The 27,696-nt window shown below is 41.3% G+C and overlaps 1 protein-coding gene across 10 annotated transcripts in view; it reads left to right on the top strand.

The window, feature by feature from the left end:
* ATG7 (autophagy related 7) overlaps nucleotides 1-27,696 on the top strand; it is a 330,637-nt gene that overhangs the window by 173,415 nt on the left and 129,526 nt on the right. For all 10 annotated transcript variants that reach the window (XM_057705407.1, XM_057705404.1, XM_057705399.1 and 7 more), the window contains one exon: nucleotides 7,734-7,814. In XM_057705407.1, coding sequence (XP_057561390.1) covers nucleotides 7,734-7,814 — 81 coding nt within the window. The remainder of the gene's footprint in view (nucleotides 1-7,733; nucleotides 7,815-27,696) is intronic.

Below are 27,696 nucleotides of genomic sequence, written 5' to 3'. Positions count from 1 at the left end.
CAGGTTTGGCTGCTGTATGGAGAACGGACTGGAGGAAGTGTTAGAGGTTCTGGGCATAGAGTTGGAGTCCTTTGAGCCTTTCAGTGGAAGATAGCCCCGTCCAGGGGCTCCCACATCTGGTGCATCGGAACCACCTCGGGAGCTGTTCCAGAGACACACTTCCCAGCCCTGTTCCAGATGCACTGAATGACAACCTCCAGGGACGTCCAGCATCTGAGAACCACGACTTCAGTCTCTAAAAACGGCTTCTTGATGGCATTCCTGGGACAAAGTCTGTAACTCGTTGTCAGCACAGACCAAATCCTGCTCTTTGAACGTGGCTTTTGACTTCTGTGCTCCCAGCGACACTAGTTCTCTTTCCAAAAGGGCCCTTGACGCCTAGTCCCTAGCACACCCCCCACCCAAACAGGTGTTGCTGCCTTGGAACCTTTGGACGCTAATGAGATGCACACAGGTGTGCCTAAGGGATCCTGCGTGGTCCTCCTGGGAACCGCCCCCAGGGAGGAGGGAGGCCGGAGGAGCCTATATAGGCCCTGCTCTGAGGCTTTTTGCGTCATCTCTGCGCGCATCTTTACTCCTCCTGGTGAGGGGATTGCAAGGCCCTGTTAGCCAAACGCAAGGGCAACCAAGCGCCTCGCTGCTGTTTGAAGACTCAACTCGAGCTGTGTCTGCCCTTTGTGGGGCCTGGGGTGAAGAGAGGAAAGGGAGCCAGGAAACCGCAGGTAATTATCCTTCTCCCAGGTTCTGTCATTCCCAGGTGCGGCTTCTAAATATTCAGGGGTAGCAAAGAGACACATATTGTAGAGCTGGTTTATTCATAAAACATTTTATTTTGTGCTAGAAGCCTGTGGGAAGACATTCAGGAGTCTTTCTGAAACCTTGAAAATGTTAACGTATGTGGGCCGAGCGACGGGACGCAGAATGTCCTGCTTGAGCAGTGGAGGAGCTGAGGGTGCGGGGCGTGGAGACTATGGGGGCATAGGCAGAGGATTGGCCCTCTCTGGGGGCGCAGCCCCCTTCTCCCTGCATTCCTCATATCACCCTGTTTGGCCCTGGAGGATGGCTGGTTAGCCAGAGACGGGTAAGATTCCTCAGGGGAGGAACAACCTAAGACAGGCACAGTCGCAGAGGAGCCAACAGGGGTGGGGCACAGACCCCTAATCCTACTGAGAGAGGTCTCCTGCCCCCAGGGCTGCTTTGCTCTCCACGCCCAGCTCAAATCCGCACCCTGCTCAGATCCACATCTGCTCAAATCGGACCCAGGAGGTAAACAAAGATCATTGCCCCAGTCATGTGAGGCCTATGATTGTTTATGGGATTAACCTGGGAGTGTTAGACCCTTAGGCTATGCCGAGAACCATATAAAAGCAACGTGGGGCTTCCTAGGTGGCGCAGTGGTTAAGAATCCGCCTGCCAATGCAGGGGACACAGGTTCAAGCCCTGCTCCAGGAAGATCCCACATGCCGCGGAGCAACTAAGCCCGTGTGCCAAGAAAAACAAAACAAAAAAATAAAGCAACGTGGAATCAATCAGCAAGGCTCTTGATCCTAGAGGTCTTGAGGCCCCCCGTCCCATCTTTCTCTTCAGTCTGTGTCTGTGTTTTCTTCAAGCTTGCGGCACCCGTCACTCACCTCGAGTCTCGAGTCACTGAGCTGGTCTTGGCAGAAGCCCACACAGGAAACTGATGCTGGAGTTTTTTGTTTTTGAGGCAAAGGGATTGGGGGCAATAGGGGCTTTATGCTTTTCATTTTGTAGCTTTCTGTATTGTTTGGAAAATGTTACTAAGGTTATGAACTTTTTTTAGTCACTTTTTTTGAGGTATAAGTTATAGTCAAATGCATCCATTTAAATATGCATTTTAATGAGTTTAGACAAGTATATACACTTGTATGTGACCACTGCCACCACAAGCGAGATCTAGAGCATTTGCAGTCACCCCCAAAACTGACTTTGTGCCTTTTCCAGGTTAATAGCCTCACCCTCAGCCCCAGGCTACCACTGATTGGATTTTCATACAGGCCATTTTATATCTTCTTTATTCTTTTCAGCATTGAGGAAAAAAACCTTCCTCAGTGTAAATTTAGAAAATAAAATATGCAGGGAGGCAGGCAAAGTTTGGCAGCTCCAGTAGAGGTGTGCGCGTGTGTGCGTGCGTGTGTGTGTGTGTGTGTGTGTGAAATTGGCAATTTTTCCCCCTCTAGGGAGGGGAAAGATTGAGATGCCAATTGCTGTTTAAAAGGAAGTATTTAAATGTATATTTTTTTAAATGGAGTAAATATGCTATGGAAGTACGGGATTTTTTTTTGTTTGCTCTTTCATTTTCTGTCATATATTTATTTTTATAATAGGTTGAATTAAATTTTTTTTAAAAAAGCTGTTTAATACCTTCCTGTAGGGAAAGATTGACAGCAAATATTAGTAATCAAATAAGACTTTAAGCTTTGTGTAGTCCCCAAAGTCAGAAGACTGTACCTTGAGCAGTGTCAAGAGGCCTTACAGTGGATGGAGAAATCATTTTATAAAGCCTTGTCATGTCGATGTTAATGTAGATGGTAATTTAAATCAGCCAGGCGGGTATGGTGGTGCTATGCATAGAAAACATGGAAAGACGGAGCACTTGCTAACTGCTTCCATCAGCTTCCTGACATCCCACAGGTGATGTAGAGTGTGTAACGTAAACCATGGGATGGGTAAATGAGGTTGGTATCTGAAAGCATCTTGTTCCCAGTGCTTGCTTGATGAGAATCACCTGGGCTCTTGTTAAATATGCAAATGCTCTGGCCTTACCTCAGATCTTTTCAATCAAGTTCCAGGGGATTCTTCTGACCAGGCAGACCTAGAAGAACACCGAATGAGCATATTTCTTCATATTCTTTGCACACTTCTAAGCAGGAAGGTGATGGTGAATTTTTCTCCACCCAAGTAAGGGACAAATCTTCACCACTCCGTTGATTGTGAACTGGTGCCTCGCATCTCTAAATAAGTGGAATAAATTTATTAGGATTTTGCACCAGGTGCCTGGATTTTAGATTTGCTCTGGGATTTCTATGCATGTCTAAGGACAGTGTTAAAATTTTAAATAGCAACCTCTGCCCTTTAAATTTTGTGCATTTCTCGTAAGATTTTAGGGAACACAGAGCATTGTGGGAGCTCAGTGCATTTGTAATACAGGGCATTTAAAGTGGTTTTTGATGGGGAAAGGCTTCAAATTGCCTGGAAAATGTGAATGGTGGTAAGATGGAGTTTTCCCTGAGGTTTATTTGGGATGTGTTTTCTCTGAATACTTCAGATATGAATAATTTGGTTGTGTTTGGGATGTTTGTGTTTTTCTCATCCATTCATTTCACAATTGATAGTATTTGTTATGAGCAAATCACTGTGCTATGGACAGATGCAAATAGTTCAACCTGTATCTTGCTCTCTAAAAGCAAGAGAAATTATGTGTAACTGTATTACACAAGCTGATTCTAAAACTCATTTGTAAAGGCAAAGGACCCAGAATAGTTAAAATAATCTTGAAAAAGAACAAAGTTGGGAGACTCACACTTCCCAGTTTCAAAACTTACTACAAAGCTACTATAATCAAGACAGTGTAGTACCATCAGACATGTAGATCAATGAAATAGAATTGAGAGTCCAGAAATGAACCCTTACATTTGTGGTCATTTCCTTACAATTCAATGGGGCAAGAAGAGTTTTTTCAACAAAGTATTGAAATAACTGGATTTCCACATGAAAAATAGTGAATTTGGACCCTGACCTCACACTAGATACAAAAATCACCTCAAAATGGATCAAAGACCTGAATGTAAGAGCTAAAACTATTAAATAAGAAAACGTACTAAATCTTCTTGACCTTGGGTGAGAAATGGTCTGTTATACGTGATACCAAAAAGCCAAGCAACCAAAGGAAAAATAAATAGAACATCAAGAAAGTAAAGTTCTGGGACTTCCTAGGTGGCACAGTGGTTAAGAATCTGCCTGCCAGTGCAGGGGACACGGGTTTGATCCCTGCTCCAGGAAGATCCCACATGCCTCAGAGCAACTAAGCCCATGTGCCACAACTCTTGAGCCTGTGTGCCACAACTACCGAAGCCTGCACACCTAGCCCGTGCTCTGCAACAAAAGAAGCCACCGCAATGAGGAGCCTGCCCTCCCGGCAAGTAGAGAAAAGCCCGTGTGCCGCAACGAAGACCCAATGCAGCCAGTAAATAAATTAATTTAAAAAAAAAAGTAAAGTTCTGTGCTTCAAAGGACACCCATCAAGAAACTGAGAAGACAGCCCTGAGAGTGGGAGAAAATATTTGCAACATCATATGTTGGATAAGAAATTTGTATCCAGAATATATAAAGAACTCTTACATTCAACAAGAAGAAGAAAAGTAACCCAATTTAAAACTTGGCCAAGAATTTGAATCGACGTTGCTGCAAAGAAAGATAATATGAAGGGTCAAGAAGCACATGAAAAAAATGCTCAGCACTATTAGTCATTAGAGAAATGCAGGTCAACCACAGTGAGACACCACTTCACATTCATTAGGATGGGTATCCTCAAACAGAGACGAGAAGGTGGAGAAACTGGAACCCTCATATGTTGCTGGCAGGAAAGTAATATAGTGCAGTCACTTTGGTCCTCAAAATGCTACACATAGTTACTGTGTGACTCATTAATTCCACTCTGTGTACCCAAAAGAAGTGTTCATCAACTTAGGAATAAACAAAATATGGTATATCCATATAATTGAATAGTATTTAGCAATAAAAAGGAATGAAATACAGACAGATGATAGAATATGCTAAGTGAAGCCAGTCATGCATAATTTCGTTTGTAGTAAATAGGCAAATCAATAGAAAGTAGATTAGTAGTTGCCAGGGTCTGGGAAAAGTGGAGAATAGGGACTAATTTCTTAGGGGTTCTGAGTTTCTTTTGGGGGTGATGAGAAACATTCTGAAGTTAGATATTGGTGATGGTTACAAAATTCTGTAAATATACTAAAAGCTACTGAATTATATGCCCTAAAATAAGTTTATGGTACATGGATTTTATTTGAAACCTGTTATTTTTTTAAAGAAGTAACTATTTCATGAGTTATTTTGGTGATAAATACCAAAAAGAAGGATTTCACATAAGGCATTATCTCTAAGTCAAGCGATGGGTGGATTGGGTATTTATGAAAGAGGTGTGTTTGAGCTTGAGTGGCTGTTAAGGAAGATGTAGATTTGGATATATAGCTGGTTCCAAAAGGAAGAGTTCTGAGTCATAGAATTCAGTATGAGATGAGGTCAGCAACGTAGGAGTGTCTTTGGGAGGGAGATTGTACTTGAGCTTAGCAGTTGTATGAAGCCTGTGAAAAGAGTCAACCCAAGACATGAGCGGGAAGGCAACATGGGCCCAGTTTTGGCGGGACGTTGAATGCCAGCATGAGGAAGTCTCTGCTGTGCTTGGTCCGCTCTGCGAACCAGGTTAAAAGTGACGCGCCTCAGAGCAGTGTCTTAGGGTATCTAACCCACAGCAGCGTGTTGGGTTCCGTGGGAGCTGAGCGCGCTCACCTGTGGCGGTCCCTATTCGGAGTCTGTCGATCGGTATGAGAAGAGGCATACCTCGTAGATGTGCTAAAACTGGAATTAGTTCGGTGGCCTTCTGAGCCTTCTGGAGTTTGAAAGGCCTCACACAGATGTTATTCTACTCATTTCCTGGGAATATGAGTCAGTTTCCTGGTCCAGAGCTGTCTGGGGTGCTAGACAGTGGTGTGGGGGGCCCCTGCTTGGCCCCCCCCATTCACTTCGGCTCCTTTCTGTTGCTCACCACCTGTGTTTTTTGTTTATATTTTCTGTTTCCTTCCTTCCTCCCTCCCCCCTTCCCTCTCCTGCTTCCAACTAGGTCTGCTGTCTCTCTCCCCTTCGCCTTTACCTCTGCACATCCAATCGTGAATCAGTTTCGCAGAGACAATTACCAGTATTTCTTTGCACAATGTAACGTTTACTAGCTGTAGGAGAGAAAAGAGAACCAGGAAACCTTTTCACGAAGCATATATGGGACATTAACACGTAGGCCATGTCAGTGGACATTTTAATGGAAAACGTGCTATACATGATATTTTTCTAGGTAAGTTTAATACGAAAGCCATTGAGATACAAGGAGGCTCAGTATGAGAATTCTTTGGGCCTGTAACCTCCAGATCTCATGAGGATCTCGACATGCCCATTTGTGACCTGCCTTTATAGTCTTTTCTGCCGGTTTGCTGTCCCCTGTTTTGGTGACCTGGAGAGCAAACTTAGGACCCTGCTTGTGCCTTAAGTATTGTATTAGGAAATGGTCACCACCTTCCTGAGATACAGGGAACTAAAGATTGTCACATGTTCAAAGGTTCCCCGGGAGGCCAGCTAACTTATCCCAACTATCTCATTTATCATTTCTACTACTCTTTTGATCTCACATTACCTTGAAATCTCATAATATATAGATAACGACATTTAAAAGATTGCTATAGGCATTTCCTTTTTAAGGTTAGATTTTTCCAGTGATAAGTATGTAGATGCAACTAGACTGTTGGTTGCAGTGTGGGCTTAAAGGTGGAATTACCTACGCTGAGAAGCAAGCCCGTCTCTTTAGAGTTTGCCAGGTTTTGTTGGTTTTGTTCTGGGGGGGAGTGTTGGTAGGGTGGCTAAAGGCAACAAGGACTGGGAGTGGGGCGGGGTGGGCCTGGGGGGGGTTGGTTCTTCTGCTCTATTCAAGTGAGGCTGTTAAATGTGTAGTGAGCTCTCACATTGAAGACAAAACCTGTGCTGTCCTGAGAGGAAGCAGAGGGAGCCCAGGCTGGGGCCTCGCCAGGTTTGGAGTCAGGAACCCGCTTCTGAATCTTAGCTCTGTCACTTTCTGTTTGCCTGTGCCAAGATGCTTCACCCTTTTCAGCCTGAGTTTCATTAGTTGTCAAGAGCAAATAAATTAATTCATGAGAAGGTTGGTGTTGTTTGGCTTATTATAAATGGTGAGTCCTATGGAGACTTAGAGAATTCACCATACATATTTTTCATAATAATGTTTTAATGATAAATAAAACAGTTTAAACTCCCCTTGTGGTGTAAGTGTAGTTCTGGAAGTATAGTGTCTGAATTACTTTGTGAAACGTGCTTATAACCGATACGCTGTAAATGGAAATCAGTTGTAGTTTAGAGTTTTATGCTCAAGGTGGCGCTCTTTCCCCATAAATTTGGGAATGCATTGCATTTTTTTTCTTATCTGTACCAAGTTAGGCAAGTAACTGGACATATATTTAGGACCATTTCTGCCTTCTGTAGTCTTCAGGCCTTCTTACCTACTGAGCCCCCACCCAATACCACATCCTAAAAATGCACATTTATCCTATGTTCACTGTAACATACGTAAGAATTGTTAATGATAAACTAGTTGACCCGTTACATATTTGAAGACCTTTATTAAAACAATACTTTAGATTTTACAGCTTTCTTTTTATATTTTGGAGTCAATTTGTGTTTAGGTCTCATATGTGCAAAGCTTGTAGACTGGTTCTTAATGGAATAAAGGACGTAGTATAGTTCTTCCCCAAACTGATGATATAGTACAAGGGAAAATATCCACATTGAACTTCATTTTTGTTAGCACTCTGTGTCAAGAGCACTGTATTAATCGTTTCCCACTTGTCAGAAACTACACATGTACTTCACAGGTGTGTCATTCTGGGCTTGATGTGAGTTGTTTTGTTTGTTTTTAGATACGAGGATTTCTGTCACGATTTGATCATGTCCTTCCTGTCAGCCTGGCATTTGACAAATGTACAGCTTGTTCTTCCAAAGTAAGTTGTTCTACATTCGCGGGACTTGTTTTTTAAAATGAGCCCTTCAGCCTCAGCAGCCGGAGGCACCCAAGCCAATGGAGGGCTTCTTGTGGAGGAGGGGGAGGGCCTAAAAAAACCAAACCAGAAAGGATTTTGTTTTCATATATCTGTATTTATTCTCACAGAGAAACCAGCCTGAGAAAGTTTGGTTTATGGTGCAGAGAGAGGCACTGAGTTAGATTATTATAGCTCTGTGTCAGTACTTGTGCCACGATGGCAATTTTGACTCGAATTTGAACTTTCTACGACTTTGTTCCTCCCCAGTGGGCTCCTCGCTTGCACAGACCATCACAGAGCAAATTTTAAGTGTTACTTAGAGGACGAGGGACACCAGGCAGTCCTGGTGGTGTGTCTTTTGGAGATCTACATAATGGCAAAGAAAAAGTAAACAGAGATTAGGGGCCTGGATGGGGAGCCAGTAAAAGGGCCCATTCAGCTTTGATCTTTCCAGAGGCTCTAAAAATAGAGCTGGTATGTCCTCCATTGTAATGGGAAACGGCTGATGTATCTCAAAACTACAGTGATGGCATCTCATTTTTTAATAGGCTTTGAGATAGTCTGAGTTATTTTTACATGTACACTGTGTGTTATAGCTGATTTCCTTTTGGATGCCTCTTTAAGCCTTCTAATGCCCAGTGATTTAACCTGGGCTTTTAAAACTCATGATTCTTGATAAGACTTTCGTGTTCAAGTGTTATGCAAAATAGCGTTGTCATTAATCTCAAACTCTGGCCTCTCAGTTATTTGGGATTTGGGACTTTGCTGTGTAGCCTACATCTGGCAGTCTGAAAGGGGTTGAGTTCTAGGGAACGTCTCCCCACTCTGAAATGACAAGCTTTCTTTGAAAACTTTACTTGGGTTTTGTCTTATGAGAAGCACAATCCTAACCAGTTTCTCTAAAAAAGTTAACTCAGATTTGTCGAACAATGTTAATAAATTTGGTTAATTTTAGGTGCTCAAAAACTTAATTTTTTTTCTCTTTTCTTCAAAAGTAAACTAAGCTCCTGTTCTATCGTTACGCATCCCAAGTGTCTATGTTGAGATTGAACGCCTACCATTTGTTAGTAGTTATCCATGAGATCACTCTTCTGTAGGTTCTTTAAGGCATCTTATAAGATACCTGCTCAAGCCAAGGCCCCAAGGATGTCTATGTGCACTTTTTTCTTCAGAAATGCAGGTTTTAGGATCATGTGCTCTTCAGTGGAGCACATTTTTTTTCTTTGAATGGGTGAGCTAATTGGTCTCAAAATAACTTGGCAGTATTAATTTTCATATAGAAATTGTTTGGCACAGGTGCCAGAGGTTTTTCTATGGCTTTATGTAGATCTGGCTAGTCAATGAAATAAAGATAATTGGGTTCTCTAAGTGAAATGTAAACACTCATTTTTTCTTGTACTATTTCTAATTAAATTAGCCCTTGAGACATTGTTTATAAGAGGATCACAAGCATACCAGCTAGCTGAGGTCCCTTATATTTTTTGCAAGAGAATAGCTTTGCATTTCTCTTTCACACTTATTGTAAGCATTAAACTAAATATAGGTATTACTTTTTTGTTAGCAGAATTATTTCCTTAGTGGTCATTTTGAGAGTCCTGCTTTACATAAACATGCTGGACGATTTAATACAAACTGACTTGGATTTTAACAGCTGTGCTATTCCCATAGCGATCACTTTTCATGTGGTCTGGGTATTAAATTTCTTTTGTGCTGAAAAGGTTGCTTCATTGGTGCATGTATTTCCTTACAGTAGAAACAGCATTTACTTACTTGGCTAACGTATTTATTCGCTTAGGAGAATGTCATTCTGTATTATCTGCAAACCCGGCATTAATACTTTGAAATGACAAATCCAATTACATTTTCATCTCTGTGCATGCGGATTTTTCTAAATGCATACCTAGCATAATATTTTTTATACTGACTCATATCATAGTTATTGTTTCAAAAAGATTCTTTGGGTCTAAAAATGACTTTTAAAAATTTATCCTTTGACATCCATAAAGTAATTTTTTCCTTTGGTAGTTTTCAGTGTTTTTGCTTTTTTTTCCCCTAGGACTAAGGCCATACTTGAGTCTTGATTTAACCACAAAGACAGAAAGATTGGGGAGGTAGAATAAGCTGTGCTGAGTAATAAGGCCTTCATTACCTTATTTATATAAATAAAATATAGACCTTTTATGAGGCCTGAGGTGGGAAAGAGTACAGTTCTCTGGTTCTATGGCAGGGAAGGCTACACACAAATTGTTCCTTAACCCTGTTTGATTTTAGCTTGGCACGCAGCCAGGTGAATTGTTCCATTTTCCAGGAAAAATATTGAAGAATCTGGAGGGAGGAGGGTGGTGAGGAGTCGCTTTCACTCCAATTTCTATTTATTGCCTTGTAAGACTTTCCAAAATGATAGTATCTGTCACCAGAATTTCAAAAAAAACCTATTTGAAGGTATACGAGTCCTATTTCAGTTTTAAAAAGGAATTCAGAGCCAAATAGTTCTGTAGAATTGCTACCAAAGGGAAAAGTTTAATTTTGAAACCAACATTCTTGGAAGAATTTTTTATAATGCATTGAGTTAATTTGTTTTTAGATTTTCACCTAAATAATTTGGGGGAAGTTAGAGTATTTGGAGGGGTACTTTTCTACTTTGATAGCATTTTAAACTTAGAGACAAGTTGCAGGAATAGTACAAGGAATTCCTTTACCCAGATTCCCCAATTGTTTACATTTTTCCGTGTGTGTGTGTGTGTGTGTGTGTGTGTGTGTGTGTGTGTGTGTGTGTGTGTGTGTGTGTGTGTGTGTGTATGCTCTTCTCCCTCCCTGCCTCTCCTCTTTTTCTTGATACTTTGAGAGTGAGTTGGAGACCTCGTGATTGTTTATGGCTGAATACTTCAATGTACGTTTCCTAAGAAAAAGGTTCTTGTCTTACCTAAGCACAAAGCACTTACCAAATTCAGGCAATTTAATGTTTGCATAATACTGTTATCTAACACAGTCTATATTTCAGATTACTGGTTGCTTGTACCAGTGCTGCTCTTCATAAGTTTTTTCTCCAGACCAGAATCCAATTCAGGGTCGGGCATTTTGTTGTCATGTCTCTCTGGCTTCCCTCAATCTGGAGAAGTTCCTTAGCCTTTCTTTGTCTCTCTTAACTTCAACACTTTGACATTTTGCCAGTTATTTTGTAGAATTTCCCTCGATTTGAATTTCTCTAATGTTTCCTTATGATTAGATTCAGGTTATGAATTTTTGACAGGAATACCAAAGAAATGATGATGTATCCTCATGTCAGGAGGCAACTGTATTTTATCCCCTTTGGTGGTGTTAACTTCCCCCTTTCTGTATTTGTACCTACCTTCCCCAACAGTGAGAAACCTGGCTCTCCGGATCCTGCATATATTCACTTACTTGCTCAAGCCTGGCATAGAAACACAGAAAGTAGTTTTGAAATTGCTAGTCCACACTACTGCAGATAGTAAACCTGCTACCTAGAGTTTGATCATTGTGCATGGTTCTTTTTTCCTAGGCAAAATTTACATAGTGAAATGCACGAATCTTAACAATTCTGTAATTTTGACAAACACATACACCATGTAACCTACACATTTCAGTCAAGGCATAGAATGTTTCCATTACCCCAGGAAAGTTCCCTTACACCCCTTTCCAGTCAGTCTTGGGGGAGGGGAGCAGTATGTTGAGTATTGTGACAGGTCTCTTTCCCTAGAAGGAGTAAAACTAGGCCCCTCTGGTGTTTTATGTAATAGTAGCTTTGTTCCTGGGACCCAGGAGGTGACCGGAAACTTCTCTCTGCTGTGCAGAGTCGGGAGCTGGGCCGTGCCTGAGGAAACTGCAGGAGGAGGATTCTTGCTCTTGTTGCACGATTCTGTCCGTGCACAAGTGCTATTGCAGGAACAGCCTGTTATGAAGAAGCAGGCCCCAAACTTGGTTTTCACACCATCTGGGACTGCCTAGTGCACAGATGTAGCAAGATGTGCCCAGAAACCTGATCTTCAGATTTTAATTAGCCATTAGCAACCTAATGATGTACTCATTCTGGTGTTTACTATATGATGGGCTCTTCTGTTGATGCGTTATGATTAAACTTCCCAGAGTGACTTGTTATTAGCTTTTTACGTGCACCTGTGTATGTGTGTCTTGGAGTGCTAGGGAGAGGGTGGTGTAAGAAGAATAGGTGTCCGCTGGTATCATCATATGGTAAACTGTGCTTTCTTTTTAGCCTTTGTCATAGTCAGCCTGTCCATTTATCTTTTGGTATTATATAATCCTACCTTTTTCTTCTCATTTCTCTTTTCTTTGTTACTTGAGAAGCATGAAAACTCCAAAATTAAACTCAACTATTTAAACTTTTTTTTTTTTTATTATAACAAACCCGTATCACAAAGCAACATATTACCTAAAAGTTCTACAGATGCACCACTGAGGACAGAAAGACAAAGGGTAGATTTGGAAGGAGAGGTTAAATTCTCACTGTAGGTCTATTAGCAGACATACGTTTATTCAACTGACATTTGAGTCCCTGCTGTGTGCCAGAGATATGCAGGTGATTAAAATAGCCACTGCCTTGGAAGAATGCTATGGAGAGAGCGAGGGAGACATATAAACCAATGCTGATCTCCCTAACATTGTGATATGCTCTACAGTCAAGGTAAATCCTCTTGTTAAGGTGTCCTGGTACCAATTAGCTTCGTAAATGGGGAAGACAAGGCAAGGCCTTGCAAGGGACTTCTGAGTTGATGTTAAAGGATGGGTAGGAGTTTGTAGAGATGCATGGGAGAGAGGACAAGAGGGAAATATTCCAGGCGTGGGGGGAATCACAGAGGCAAGAAGACACGGCACGTTTATGAAGTTGTTCTGTGTAGCAGTTGTGACTGAGCCTGGGACACCTAATTCCCTGAAAATTGTCCTCTGGTCTTGGTGAGTGCCGTCTACGTTTCAGCTGTTCTTGAGTTGGACTCTGGCTGGACTTTGTCTAGCACTTGAGGCTCTTCCTCACCTAGCATCAGGCTTAGGGGGTTTCCTAGTTTAAGGAATCCAGCAGCTGCAGCCCGGCGGTGGGGGGCGGGGCACGCGGAGGACAGGAAGACAGGCGGGGGATTTCCAGGTCCTGGCTCTCCATCCCTTGCTCGCCGCAGAGGGACCACGAACAAGGTGCTCCCCCCTCTGCCCGCCTCCCTTTCTTCTTTTATTAAATGAGTCAGTCGGATGAGATAAGCTCTGGCTCTCTATTGACACTTGAAGTTGCTAGCTTTTATATTTGCTTTCCTTACTTTTATTTAATTCTTTACTCCCCAAGCAATGCATTTTCATTGCAGAAAAATCAGAAAATATGTTTGAGAATAAAGACATCATCAACTATATTCGAGCTACGCAGATCATTGTTAGGTGTTGGTATCTACCTTCGTGGCTTTGAAATAAAACCCAATGTTTTACGGGTATGTGCAGATAATTTTTCTCTCTGAACATTCCTATTGTAAGTTTGAAATTCGCTTTAGAGAGAGGGATTTATGGTGCTGCATCAAGCATACTTTCTGCTTCTCTGATTTGATAGGGTTTTAAATCTCAATCATTTACGAGGACTGGCCAGAGCCCAATCGGAAGAGCTCTCCAAAGCTTGTGCCAGGAATTTTTGCATACAGCTTCTCAGTGGCAAATATTACTCAAAACTGGGCTGCAGCCAGGTTTTCCTTCTCCTTTCCAAAAGGGACATAAATCTCTGATTTGGAAAATGATGAGTAACCCCCAGGTTCCCTTTTTCTATCTCATTTACCCAGTGAGGCCTCCAGTCTTCTGTTTTAACATGGGATAGATTCCATATGTATGGTTGTGTGGTGTAAACTGTATCCCACATCTTGTCCTTAGCAACTAGTGTTTCCCCAACCTCCAGAACAGCTAGAGGTTCCCAAAAGGAGATGGAATATCCAGCCAGAGCCAGTGTGGAGTATTTAGCTACAAGCCCTAACCTCAGAGCTCTTGGCTGTTCACCTCCTTGAAAAACCTTGGACACTTCTCCCTTTGCTTCAATTTCCTCATCCATAGAGTGGGGAAAATATTTTCTGTTTCCCAGGGAAATTGCAATGGCTGACGTGTGTCCAGTTCCCTGTGACCAAGTACCAAGGCCTTTGCCCACTCCTGGGACTGGTGTTGACATCAGAAATAAGAGGAAAACAAAGACCCCTGTGATTGCATTAGGTCTCCCGGAGGAGGGGGTGGGGTGTGGCACCCTTTCTGGTCTCACTGTTCCCAAGCAGGTACAATGAAAGGCCTGATTGAAAGTCAAGTCTGCCTTGGCTTCGAGAGGCTGCAGAAAACTTCCATCGTGGTTCATGACGACTATTACTGCCGAAAACTTGCCTGTGATTCCAGAGAACTCAGCCTTGGTGGTGACTTCCAGCCTGTGGTCTTCTGAGACCACCTGCTCTGTAGTTAAAGTTTGTGCCACTTTCTCCTTTCCATGTCACCTGAGGTCACGAAGACATGCCTTGCCTGTCCAAACACATTTGTTTTTTTTAAAACAGGATCTTTTTTAACATCCAGACCAGAAAATTTAGGGCTGTGTTCTCCTTATATGGTTGCACTGGCTGCCCGGCCCAAGCATAGTCTTCAGTTTATCGAAAAGCTGAGTTCCGTTTAGCTTGGAATTAATCTCATTGACTTTTAGCCTTTCCCTCAAGCCCAACGCTTGACAAAGGTTGCATATTATATATATATTTGAGTGTTTAATGACTATTGTCATAGCAGTTCAATTCAACAAACATTGAAGCTTCTGTTTCATGATATATTTTTGGTTGATAAAACAGTATATTTTGGGTGAGGGCAATAAAAAAGCCTGTCCAGTTTCTGATGACATCCTTCTGGACAAGATAGGAAAATTATACTACACGATTATATACCTCAAGCATATCAACTTATTTAAACATCTCTACCCAAGAAATGTTCCTAAGCTTGCAAGGGATAATTAGTTCCTAGAAAATGATAGGAACTGGTTAAATATGTTTTGAATGGCGAGAAAAATTGATGAGTGTGTTTGTCGATGAATAAATGAACAGCACAGGAGGAAGGCTGGGAAGACAGGCTGTGCCCTCTAGGAACTCAGTTGGGTGGGTAGGAAGCTAAGGTTCGGTAGCAGGTGCCCTTTGCCTACTCTTGAGGAGGCATGACTTATCGTGAAGCCGTAAGTGGTAGCTATAATTGAATGTTACATTTCAGTGCTCTGAATACTTGTTCAGCTGAGCTTCTTTCCAGCTTTTAGTATCTCATTTGCTTTAGTTGATGCTTTCGATGATTTGTTATTGTGTTGGAAGATCATTTCCAAAGTATATTAAAACAAGGAGCCTTTGGGATTCATCAGAAATGACTTAACATTTTATGAAAGGACACATTCTGGCAGTGAACTCTTTGCAGGGTTTTGCTTGCTCTCCTGTAAGATTTTTTTAAAGTCTCCATTTTATTTTTTCTAAAAGGCCTTCCAATATCCTGTCCAGGTATTTCTAAAAGTACTTATCACTACAGCCTTTTTTGCCAAAGAAGATTGAAAGAACTGTTTGAGAACACATTATTCCCAAAGTTATTGTTGTTATAACCTGTTTATATAACATCTTCTGTGATGACAGTGATCAATTTTAAAGTGTCTGGCCTTCCCTAGCTTTAAATAACTCTTCAGCATGAACGTTTTATTAGTCTTTTTTTTTTTTTTTTTTTTCTTAACAAGGAAGAAAAGACTATGTGTTTTCTATTTTCTGGAGTATCTAAGGAATGACTAAAGCACACACCAAAGTTAAACATCTCAAATTTGTAGCTATCAGAGTAAAGCTGGGAAAATATCTCCTTTGTGGTCCTGACAGGGCTGCGAGCGTGCCAAAGGCGAACAGTCAATGGGAGAACAGACAGAGCAAAATGTGTAAGTGAGAGGAAGTCAGTGCACACCCAGCGGCACTTCAGGAGCGCAGCATCCCGGGGGTGGTCGCCCTTCTCCCAGCAGCACTGCTCTGCAGGGTGTGTTGCAAGGCCCACAGTCAGAACCCCAGACAGCCTCGGCGTCTCGGCCGTCGACTCGAGTTACGGAAGCATCTGGGTATTTGTAGGGTCTTCATCAGCACTCCAACCTGGAACAGAAATCCACGCAAAAGTATATTTTTGTGTCGTTTGTAAAGGCAGAAGAGAAAAATGTGGGTTTTTCCCAGTTCTAAGTTGAACTTCACATTTCCCTTTCCTTTTTTTTTTTCCTTTAAATATTTATTTTTTTGTTTTTGTTTTTTTGGCCGCATCAGGTCTTAGTTGCGGCATGCAGGATCTTTTGTTGCGGTGCGTGGGTTTCTCTCTAGTTATGGTGTACGAGTTTTCTCTTCTCTAGTTGTAGCACATGGGCTCCAGGGTACGTGGGCTCTGTAGTTTGCGGCACGCAGGCTCTCTAGTTGCAGCGCACAGGCTCAGTAGTTGTGGCGTGGGCTTAGTTGACCCGCAGCATGTAGGATCTTAGTTCTTCCCTGACCAGGAATTGAACCTGTGTCCCCTGCATTGCAGGATAGATTCTTTACCACTGGGCCACCAGGAATGTCCCTCCCTTCCCTTTTATGTCAACTTTTTCACAAAGGACCCTGAAGGGTGATGATAAGAAAAGTGCGGATTGAAGCAAGTGTCAGTGACTCACTGTTGCATTAAAACCCCTCACACATCCCGAGCATGGACTGTGAGCTCCACGTCGCTCTCTTAAAGAAGAAAGCCTGACTAGAAACCATCCTTGGGATTGCTACTCTGCCCATATCTAGATTTTCTATTAGTTTAGTCTGGCTGGACAAACTTGACTTCAATCACAATGCAAGTGGATTTATAAAAAAACTAAATGAGGGCAAAATGACTTCCTGGTAGAATAACATAAGTAAGAAAGCAAAAACACATACGCACCACTTGGCTTTACTGGAGGAGTGAGAGTTTTATTTCACAACATCTGCTGTTCTTTGCTGAATCATTCACTGCTTCCTATTGAGAATGTTCCAATAGGCACTTAATACCTGAAATATGAGCCCTACATCACCTATCATGCGCTCTGCAAAAGCTCTGCAAGTCCCAAGAAATGGGCCCTTTCAGTGATCTCTGGGGTGGGGGGGCGCATTGGGGGGGGTTTGTCCTTGTTTCAGTTCTGCTGTGATAGCTCAAAACAGTTGACAAGTTCTTCTTGGGAAATTGCTTCAGATCTCACAATATTTTCCTCTTAGTAGCCTCAGCAGTGGTGACCTTTGAGGATGGGTTTGATTTTTTGGAAAGGCCAAAAGTAATTTGAAGCTGTGTGTTGTAAATAAAGGGAACGAGCCATTTGCAAGAAAAAGTTGTAAAAATTTTTTTAAAGAACTGCAGAAGCTTCAAATGGCTTGCAGGTCTGAACAAGCGGGAGCCCCAGCACCAGGGAACTCCAAGCATACCTGCCTTTGACTGCAAGCTGACAGAAAGGTGACAGGCCACTTAGACATGGTTCATGCGCTAGAACTGAGCACTGGCTTTTGAGACGATGCCACCTACTAACTATGTGACCTGTGACGAGTATCTTGAAGTTTCCGAGCTTCAGTTTCCTCAGGTGGAATGTAGTTACAATTCTTCTTTGGTGGCGATGAAGATTTGACGAGAGCTGGTCTGCCAAGCGTCACGGACGCAGCTCTCTGTAAATGTTTTCGCCTGCTCCTCTGTACGAGCAGGGATCAGGTGCCATTCCCATGTCCTTTTATAAATGCAGTCACTTTCTAATTTACATCCATAAAAAACTTTCCATCTTTAGAAGTTGACAAATAAGGAGGGGAATAAAAAAGGATGCGCATATATTCTTTTAAAAAGGGCATGGCCTCAGGAGGTCAGCAAATATTAAATGGACAGGCTGTTAGATTCTTTGTCTCTTTCCTTTTTTCTTTTCAGGTGTGCTGTTAATCTAGGGGGTTCATTACTAACCAAAAAGAAATGAGGTTGAATGTTCCCGGGAGTGTTCGCTCAGGGCAGGGGTGAATCCTCTTATTTCCTGAAGATCCGTGCAGGTATCTGTGGCCTGTGTTGGGCCGACAGCTTGATGTGAGCCTTGGGTAAGGACTTCTTGCCTGTGTTCCCTCTGAATTCTGAGTTTCTCTGTGCTCTTCGAGGCCGGGACGTGGGAGTCTGGATGGCAGTTCTGTGACAGCACCAGGCTGCTGCCTGTCCGTGCTGTCGTTCTGGTCCCTGCCCCACCCTGCTCCTCACAGGCCTGTCTCCAGCCTCGGCCATCTTGCTCCCTCTTGCTGGAGCTGCACCGTGAGTGGGCTGGAGGCCAGTGCAACACACGCAGAGAGCATTGGCTGCCTTGGCTGTGGCGTTTCTGCCTGCCTTTGGCATCATTTGATGGATGTTTCCCCGTCTCTCAAGCTTCCTGTGAAGGTGTTAGCAGGGGGCTTCCCAGTCTATCAGGTGGGGAGGTCACTAGGCTCAGAGAAGTCACATGAGAGTCCAGGATTCCCAGCTCCCAGTTCACTTACCTACCATATTAAACACCTCTCAGAAAACGAGGTGATAGGATTAATTCATACTCGGAGAATTCCAGTGTACTCATTGGGTGGGGCGGGGTGGGGCAGGGAGGTGGGTGGGCACGGATTCCACTTTAACTCTTTAGCCATTTCAAGAATGGATGAGTTAAGCTCCTTGGTGAACCAGCTGGTTGACTACTCTTGGGGGACTTGTCTTTTTAAAGGGGCATTCTGATACCCAGAGGAGTGTGTTTCTTAGGGTTGCGTCTTCAGACTGTATCATCAGGAACATCGCGTGGGCTAGAGCAACGTGTAGTGCCCCCCAACCAAGATGCAGGGCAGGGGGTGAAAGTTCCAAAGGTTTGCCTCCGGAAACTGTTTATGACAAACATAGTTCACTTTCAAATTTTGGTAAGTTTTTAGCTTAAATTTTTTAAAACATTTGGAGAGTAGGGACATACAGCTGTTAAGAATCCAAGACAAATGCTGTTTTGAAAGTACAGATGCTTCTGTTCTGCATTTACTTGAAGTGGGGTAGTTGCCTCTCATCTACTCCTTTGAATACAGATACTGTTTAAGTGACATCATTTCGAGTAGAGTACTGAGTCCAGGTGGTTTGGGGAAAATCATTGGAGGCAAAAAAAGAAAAAGGAAAAAAGTTTGGATATCTTGCATTCTCGGGGCCAAAAACAGAATGATGGTATTTTTGGCAGGCTCCCAGGCCCAGCAAAACCCACACCCCAGGGCTGTCTCTGTAGCTTCCTGTGGTTTTCCCACTGAAGAGAAACAGGCCTTTTCTTAGAGGGTCCAGGCTGGCAAGTTAGTACATCAGCTTGATCAGCGTGATGGGCCTGCTTTGAGGTTCTGTCCCAACAGGCTTCATTTGGGAAACTTGATGCACCACAATTGTTGCAAACTGAACTGAGCCGGTCTCAGTGTGCCCGACAGTGTAAATCTCTTTTGGTAGAAATCGGTAGCTTCTAATAATTAGAGGTTATCATGCTGCCATGTGGTCTGTAACAAAGTCAAGTCTCAGACTACATTTTGCCACACATGTGAACGTTTATTAGCAAGCAGGCACAAAAGTTATTCAACCTGTTTTTCTAGACAAAAGCCCCAACCCTTTTGCTTCTGCTGTGTAGCCCACATCAGTAGAGACAGGTGCAGACATATTCTCATTATAGGGCATATCTAACCTTTCCATTGGATCAGGTGATGGACTTCTCTGTTAAGTGTCGAGACCCAGGACCAGGGCCCCAGGCCCAGAGGCCACTGCAAAGAGTGTCAGGCTGCCTGCTTTGCCGATTCCTACAACCCACGTGTACACGCAAGGTTGGATGCTCCTGTACACTCATTCCAGCCAGCCCATATATATACTGAACACTTATTTTAATCAGAAAAATTACTTCCTCCCTCCTTTTCTCATTAGGAAACCCTCTAATGTAGATTTAGATGGCTGTAGTTGATACACTTGTGGTAGCCTGACTCTGAAGGTTGCACTTCTTCCAGTCTTTCAAATGTGAACCAACCACACCTGGAGTATGCATTTTATTTTATTTTTTTAAGGTACCTGAAATACTACCTACTTAGCCCTAGTAGTTAAGAGTGTGTGTACATCATATGTGAGCACACTATGTATACTGAAGTATTTTTAAAAAATAGTATAATAGTAGGTAGCTCTTGATTGGGCCCTGAAGTACTGTGCCTTGTGTAAAGTTGCCAGCCAGTGATTAGTGACCTGCATTATCCGTGGAGCACTGGCCTGTCAGGATGAATTAGCCAGAGCCATGGATGAGTGGTTCACCCATGGGGCAGAGAAAGGAGGGGAGAGAATTATAATTCTAGTTGGTTTTATAGGCTTTTTCAAGTTCTTTTGTGTTCCTTCATTTGATGTTCTGATACGTGTGGAAGTATTGTTTCCCTACCCAGTTTTGCAGACAAATCTTTGTCCAGGGCCATAGAGTGAATAAATTATAGGACTATAACTTTTTTTAAAAAAGCATAATTGATTTATAATACTGTGTTAGTTTCAGGTGTACAGCAAAGTGATTTAGTAATACATACATACATATGACTTATATATATAGCAAATAAACCTCAAGCCAGAAAGCACTGCTATGTATTACTGTTACTTTTTAATGATCAGTTTTAATTTACCAGGAAGATAGAATTCTAAATTTGTATGTACCTAATAACATGGCTGCAAAATATATAAAGCAGAATGTTACAGAACTGTAGGAGAAATAGACAATACATAATTACAGTGGAAAATTTTAACAAATCTTTCTCAGTAACTGAAAGAAGCATATGAAAAAATCTGTAAAGGTTATTGAAAATTTGATCAACATGATTAATGAACATATTCTAGTGAACACACTACACCACACTGAAGCACATATTCTTTTTAAGCAGGCACATAATATTTTACAAGGATTTATGATAGACTGGATTGTTAATCCTCAACAAATTCCAAAGATTGATGTAACGCCTAACATGTACTCTGATTCCAATGTAATTATGCTGGAAATCAGCAACAGATAATCATCTCCATATGTTTGGAAACTGAAGTATAGAACCCCAAATAACCAATGAGTTAAGATACAATGGAAATTAAGAAATATTTTAAATAAATGATAAAAGTATTTCTTATAAAATGTATAGCATATAGATAAACAGTACTTAATAGAAAGATGTGTAGCCTTAAAAGAAAAAAGGCCCCAAATTAACTAGCAAGTATTATCTCAAGAAGTCAAGAAAGCGACACGATAAATACAAACGAGTAGAAGGTGGAAACTACTAAAGACAGGAGCAGAAAGAAGATGAACAAAGCCAGGAGTTGGCTCTTTGGAAGGACCCAGAAAGTGAATAAACTTCTGCTGAGGTTGATCAAGAGGAAGAATAAGGCACATTAGCATGTGCCTTAGGAACATAGTATTGAATTTTTACATTCATTTACGAAAGAATTTATAAACGTGGCTTTTAGAAACAGGCAGAAGTAGGTGATATCGTTAGGAAAGCAGGTTTAGGTGAAAAACTTGTACAAGTCAGTGTTTACCTCAGAGGCAAGTAGGGTGTCATGATTGGGGGGTGGCTTTGTAGGGACTTCTGATGTGCTGATATTCTTGATTGGGTAGTAGTTATACAAAGGTTTACTCCACAGTATTTTAAGCTATGTATTCCATTTTACTTTTCTGTTTTATTACCCAAGAAAAAAGGTTAAAATAGGCATTCTGCATACCGATTTTTGCAGGCACACCTGTCATTTACACTGTTCTTTTTGCCACATAGGAAGGGTCTCAACCGGACACACTGCTTTTCAGAGAATGTTCATTTGCCTAAAAGTTTATAACATAAGAATTTCCAGAGAGTGGAGGTGGCCTACTGGTAGATCACACAACTCAACCTTAGAGACTGAGTGAGTCCGAAGGAACTACCTACACCACACTGAATTGAAGCCAGTTTATATGTCCTTTTTGAAATTGAGACTCTAGTGTCTGTTTCCTCTTAAGCCCCAGCATTCAAATATACACACCTACGGAGGCTAGGCCGATAAATAGAGTGGAGAGGACTAGGTTGAAGATAACAGTAAGTGAATGGGGACTGTGGCCAGCTAGAGCTTGAATTCTCTCTGAAGGGCAGCTGTGGCCCAACTCTGGCGGATTGTTTACTTGCAAAATTGGGAAAAATGTTGCCAGACTTATTTTTTTTTTTTTTAAGAGTAGGTGAAAATCTGAATTTTAATGTGGAAGCACCTGATTTTTAAGTGTTGGATCAAGCATAACTTCCCCCTCCCCCAGGTATTCCATGTGTGAAACCAAATCTGTGTCTGGGCTATTTCCATCCAATGGCTGTTAGTTTATGTCAGTGACCTCAAGGGCCATGCAGATGGAGATAGAGAATAATGTATGAAATAATTTAATATAATCAAGTACCTAATTTTTCTCAATGGAGGTTGCTTGCCAAATATTTGCTAATATAATTATCAGTCCCCAAATTAAGAGATTCGCTGAAACAAAATTCGCATATTACCACAGTCACTTGAGGTAATAAGTTTCTAAATGAAACCTGGCTCTCTCCCCAGGGGTACTAAAAACTTTTTACCATAAAGAATTTATTAAAGGGATTGACTAAAACTGCTAAATAGTAATATCACACAAAGTAGTTTCTTTCAGGAGGAACAGCTAAAGGTGAGTTTTTAAAGTTAATTTAAAGGGAACGTACATGCTTTTTCATGGGTTGAGTCTCGAGAGAATATGCTCCTGTTTGGAAATAGCAGGTGTTTTCAAAGGGACTCACAGCATCTGTGCCATCTGAGACCTCACTAGAAATGCAAATTCTTAGGCGCCACCCTAGACGTAATTAATCCCAGACTCTGGGGGTGGAACCCATCCCTGTGTTTGAGCAAGCCCTCCAGGGGATTCTGATGCGTGCTCCAGTCTGAGAATCACTGCTCTGTAGTTTCTGTACTTTGAGACTTATTTTGAAGAATGACTCAAGAAAGTTATACTTCATTATATTAAGGTTTCAAGTGTACTTTTTTAAGTCTTGGAATCCTCCAAGTGGTCCTTCAAAGAATATCTCCAGGATATTAGAGTCAGTTAAAAAAAATGATTTGGTTTGAAAAGATGACTGAGAAAGAAAAGTTGCATCCCTAAAAATTCCATTTTAAAGTGAGATTTGTATGACAATAGATGCAAGTATTTCCTCTTCTGCCTTTCTTGTCCGCTACTCGCTACTCGTATGCTGGAATAGAGAGACGCATTTTTCAAGGATATTTTTTTTACTGTTAAGGACATTAGGGGGCAGGTAGTAAGAGAGAGGTGATTGAGAGTTTTTGTTTGTTTGTTTGTTTTTTTAAATGGTAGGTATTTCTGCTTGTTTGTGTTCAGATGAAAATGTTGAGAAGGAGAGAGAGTTCTCTGATTCCTTCTGTTTAGATAACAGAGGATGAAACGAAGTCATTTAGGAAATAAAACTTGTACCTAACGTAAACTTTTTTTTTAAATTTATTTATTTATTGGCTGTGCTGGGTCTTCGCTGCTGCACACGGGCCTTCCCTAGTTGCTGTGAGCGGGGGCTCCTCTTCATTATGGTGCACGGGCTCCTCATTGTAGTGGCCTCTCCTGTTGTGGAGCACGGGCTCTAGGCACGTGGGCCTCAATAGTTGCGGCACACGGGCTCAACAGTTGTGGCTCACGGGCTCTAGAGCACAGGCTCCATAGTTGTGGTGCATGGGCTTAGTTGCTCCAGGGCATGTGGAATCTTCCCAGAGCAGGGCTCGAACCCGTGTCCCCTGCATTGGCAGACAGATTCCCAACCACTGTGCCACCTAGGAAGTCCCATAAACTTTTAACTTAATGTATTTTTAAATATTTTTTTCCACTTGTGAGTTACTTGCATTTAATTGGGGGGAAAATCTTCCTTTAATATGTTATTGTTAATTAATATTTATATAAGATAGCTTGGTTCCTTTTCCCTGACTTGATTTTCGAAATTAATGAGAGTGCTAATGAAATAGGAAAGAAAATAAAAAATAAAAACAAACCAACAAAACGTTAGTGTATAAGCAAACCTGAGACCAAAGAATGAAGTAAAAGTACAGCAATAGTTCTGTTTGCACTGTGTGTTAGTGGATGTTTGCTTATCTCCTTGACGAGAGATGGCACCACTGAACACCCCTGTTCATAGTAGCATTACTCACAGTAGCTAAAACATGCAAGCAAACCAAGTGCCCATCAACAGATAAATGAATAAACAAAATGTGGTCTATACACATAACAATATTATTCAGCCTTAAAAAGGATGGGAGGGCTTCTCTGGTGGCACAGTGGTTAAGAATCTGCCTGCCAAGGCAAGGGACACAGGTTCAAGCCCTGGTCTGGGAAGATCCCACATGCCACGGAAAACTAAGCCTGTGTTCCACAATTACTGAGTCTGCGATCTAGAGCCCACAAGCCATAACTTCTGAGCCCACATGCCACAACTACTGAAGCTCTCGTGCCTAGAGCCCGTGCTCTGCAACAAGAGAAGCCACCGCAATGAGAAGCCCCCACACTGCAATAAAGAGTAGCCCCCACTCTCCACAACTAGAGAAAGCCCGTGCACAGCAATGAAGACCCAATGTGGCCAATAAATAAAATAAATAAACTTTTTTTTAAAAAATGGGAATTCTGACACATGCTACAACATGGATAAAACTTGAGGATATTAGGCTAAGTGAAATAAGCCAGTCACAAAAAGACAAATACTGTATAACTCCACTTAAATAAGGTACTTAAATAAGGTACTGAGAGTAGCCCAACTCATAAAGTAGAATGGTGGTTGCCAGGGGCTGGTGAGGAGAGGGGAAATGGGGAGTTAAATGAATATAGAGTTTCAGTTTGGGAAGATGAAAAGAGTTCTGGAGATGGATGGTGGTGATGGTTGCACAGCAGTGTGAATGTGCTTATTACTACTGAACTGTACACTTAAAAATGGTTGAGATGGTAAATTTATGTTAGATACGTTTTAGCCCAATAAAAACATAGGGGAAAAAAAGGATCATACCCCTTGTACAGAAACATACTGGATTTCCAGAAGAAAGCTGTAACCTAGAACAGGTTCTCTGTAAATATTTGGATGAATGTATTGAGTGGTTTGGGCTGTCATTATTCTTGGAGTGGCTTCTTTGTATTTTTCCAATTTGCCTGTTTGTCAATTTCTATCACTATTTAAAAAGTCTTCCTCAAATTTATGACCTACAGTAAGTTTTAAAAGAGTAGATTAATTGGTCAGAGCATCCATTTGTAAATATTTTGGTCATTAGGTCATTATAATATCCTCTTCATTAACCAGCTCAGTTTTTTTTAACCTGCTCAATTTTAAGTCAAATTATTTGAGAAAATCTTATTTTGCTTTTATGTTAGAATTAAAAAGGGTTATTTTATAGATATGGATAAAGTTGCTCATGGCATATTTTCTTTTTTTTTTCCCCCTTTTTTTGGGGGGGGGAGGTGTTGCAGATTAGCTTTCCTACAAAAGATCTCCACTAGTTCTTTGATCTTCCATTTCACAAAAGTTGAAGGTTATGAAACCTCTCTGATAGAACTTACTCTTTCTTCTCTCCCTTTCTCTTCGCCATACATATTTCTTAATTTTCCCAAGAATCTTCAGAATTATTGTTCATCTTTTAAAGTGATAAACTAGACTGGTACTTATTTATCTCCAAAACACTCTGATTAGAAATTACACATTGTTGAGTAAGCATTCCCTAGCAGTCCACAGATGGATGGGGGCAGGCTTAAGTTCATCCCTTGGTCCCTCCCTCCCTCCAGCTATCCAGATAGTGTTTTTAATTACTCAGGCTGCTTTATAGACACCCTACATTGAATCCTAGCAGCTGATTGTAGGTCTTTTTTTTTTTTAATTAAGATAAAATTCATATACCATAAAATTCATCATTTTAAAGTGTAAAATTCATTGGTTTTTTTTAGTATATTCACAAGTTTGTGCAACCATCACGCTATCTAATTCCAGAATAATTTCACCCCCAAAACAAAGCTGTATCTGCATTCACAACGTTTCCCTAGACCTTGGCAAGCACTTTTGGATTTTCCTAGTCTAGACATCTTATATGAAGGGAATTATACATGTGGTCTTTTGTGAACGGCTTCTTTCACTTAGCATAATGCTTTCAGGGTTCATTTATGTTGTGGCATGTGTCAGCTCTTCTTTCCTTTTCGTGGGTGAATAATACTCCATTGTGCACATATAACATTTTTATCCATTCAGCAGTTGATGGATATTTGGCTGTTATGAATAATGCTTCTATAAACGTGTGTGCAAGTTTTTGTGTGAACAGATGTTCTCAATTCAGGCTATGTACCTAGGAATATAATTATTGGGTCACCTGGTAACTCTGTGTTTAACATTTTGTGAAACTGCCAAAAGTGTTTTCCACAACAACTGCACCATTTTAAATTCCCGTCAGCGGTGTAGGAGGGTTTTGGTTCTCTGTCGTCCTCGTCAATACTTGTTACTGTCTCCTTTTTATTATAAATATCCTACTGGGGATGAAGTGGTATCTCGTAGTGGTTTTGATTTGCATTTCTCTAAAGAGCAACAATGCTGACCATCTTTTCATGTGCTTGTTGGCTGTTTGTATGGAGAAATGTCTATTAAATTCCTCTGCCTATTTTTAAATTGAGTTTTTTGTCTTTCTATTGATAAGTTGTAAGATTTTTTGTTTACATTGGATATATTTTCTCACGTAGCTTGTCTTTTTGCTTTGTTAATGTATCCTTTGAAGCACAAAAGTTTTTAATTTTGAAGTCCTAATTTTTTTCCTTTGGTTGCCTATGATTTTGTTGTCATGGCTAAGAAACCTTTGTCCCACCCAACGTTATAAGATTTACTATGATTTTTTCTAAGAATGTAATTATTTTAGCTCTCACATTTAGATCTGTGATCCATTTTCAGTTAATTTTTGTATATGGTGTATGGTACGGGTCCAGCTTGATTCTTTTGCATGTAGATATGCAGTTGTTCCAGCACTATTTGCTGAAAAGACTGTTCTTTCTTCCATTAAATTATCTTGTCACTCTTGTTTTTTTTTTTTTTTTTTGGCACACGGGCTTAGTTGCTCCGTGGTATGTGGGATCTTCCTGGAGCTGGGATCGAACCCGTGACCTCTGCATTGTCAGGCGGATTCTTAACCACTGCGCCACCTAGGAAGCCCCTTTTTTTTAATTTTTTTTATTTATTTTTTTTTTTTGGGCACACGGGCTTAGTTGCTCCGCGGCATGTGGGATCTTCCTGGAGCAGGGATTGAACTCATGTCCTCTGCATTGGCAGGCGGATTCCCAACTACTGCGCCACCTAGGAAGCCCTGTCACTCTTGTTTAAAAAAAAAAAGTAAGGGTTTAGTTTTGGACTCTCAATTCTATTCCATTGATCTGTATGTCCTTATGCTAATATCACATAGTACTGTTTACTGTATCTTTTTAGTAAGTTTTGAAATCGTGAAGTGTGAGATCTCCAGCTGTGTTTTTTCAAGCTTATTTCGGCTATTCTAGGTCCCCTATATTTCTCTATGAATTTTAGGGTCAGTTTGTCAATATCTACCACTCCTACTAAAAGCTAGCTGGGATTGCATTGAATATTAGATCAGTCTGGGGAGTGTTGCCATCTTAACAGTGTTAAGTTTTGCAGTCCATGAACTTGGAATGTCTTTGTATTTATTTTGTTCTTCAATTTTTTTCAATGGAGTTTTGTAGTTTTTAGTGTACATGTATTACACTTATTTTGTTAAAGTTATTGCTAGATACTCTTTTTTGATGCTATTGAAAATAGTTTTCTTAATTTCTTCTTTGAAT

This window comes from Hippopotamus amphibius, chromosome 13 (genome assembly GCF_030028045.1).
Source record: "Hippopotamus amphibius kiboko isolate mHipAmp2 chromosome 13, mHipAmp2.hap2, whole genome shotgun sequence".
Classification (NCBI taxonomy): Eukaryota; Metazoa; Chordata; class Mammalia; order Artiodactyla; family Hippopotamidae; genus Hippopotamus; species Hippopotamus amphibius.
This window is presented reverse-complemented; position numbering and strand designations above follow the sequence as displayed.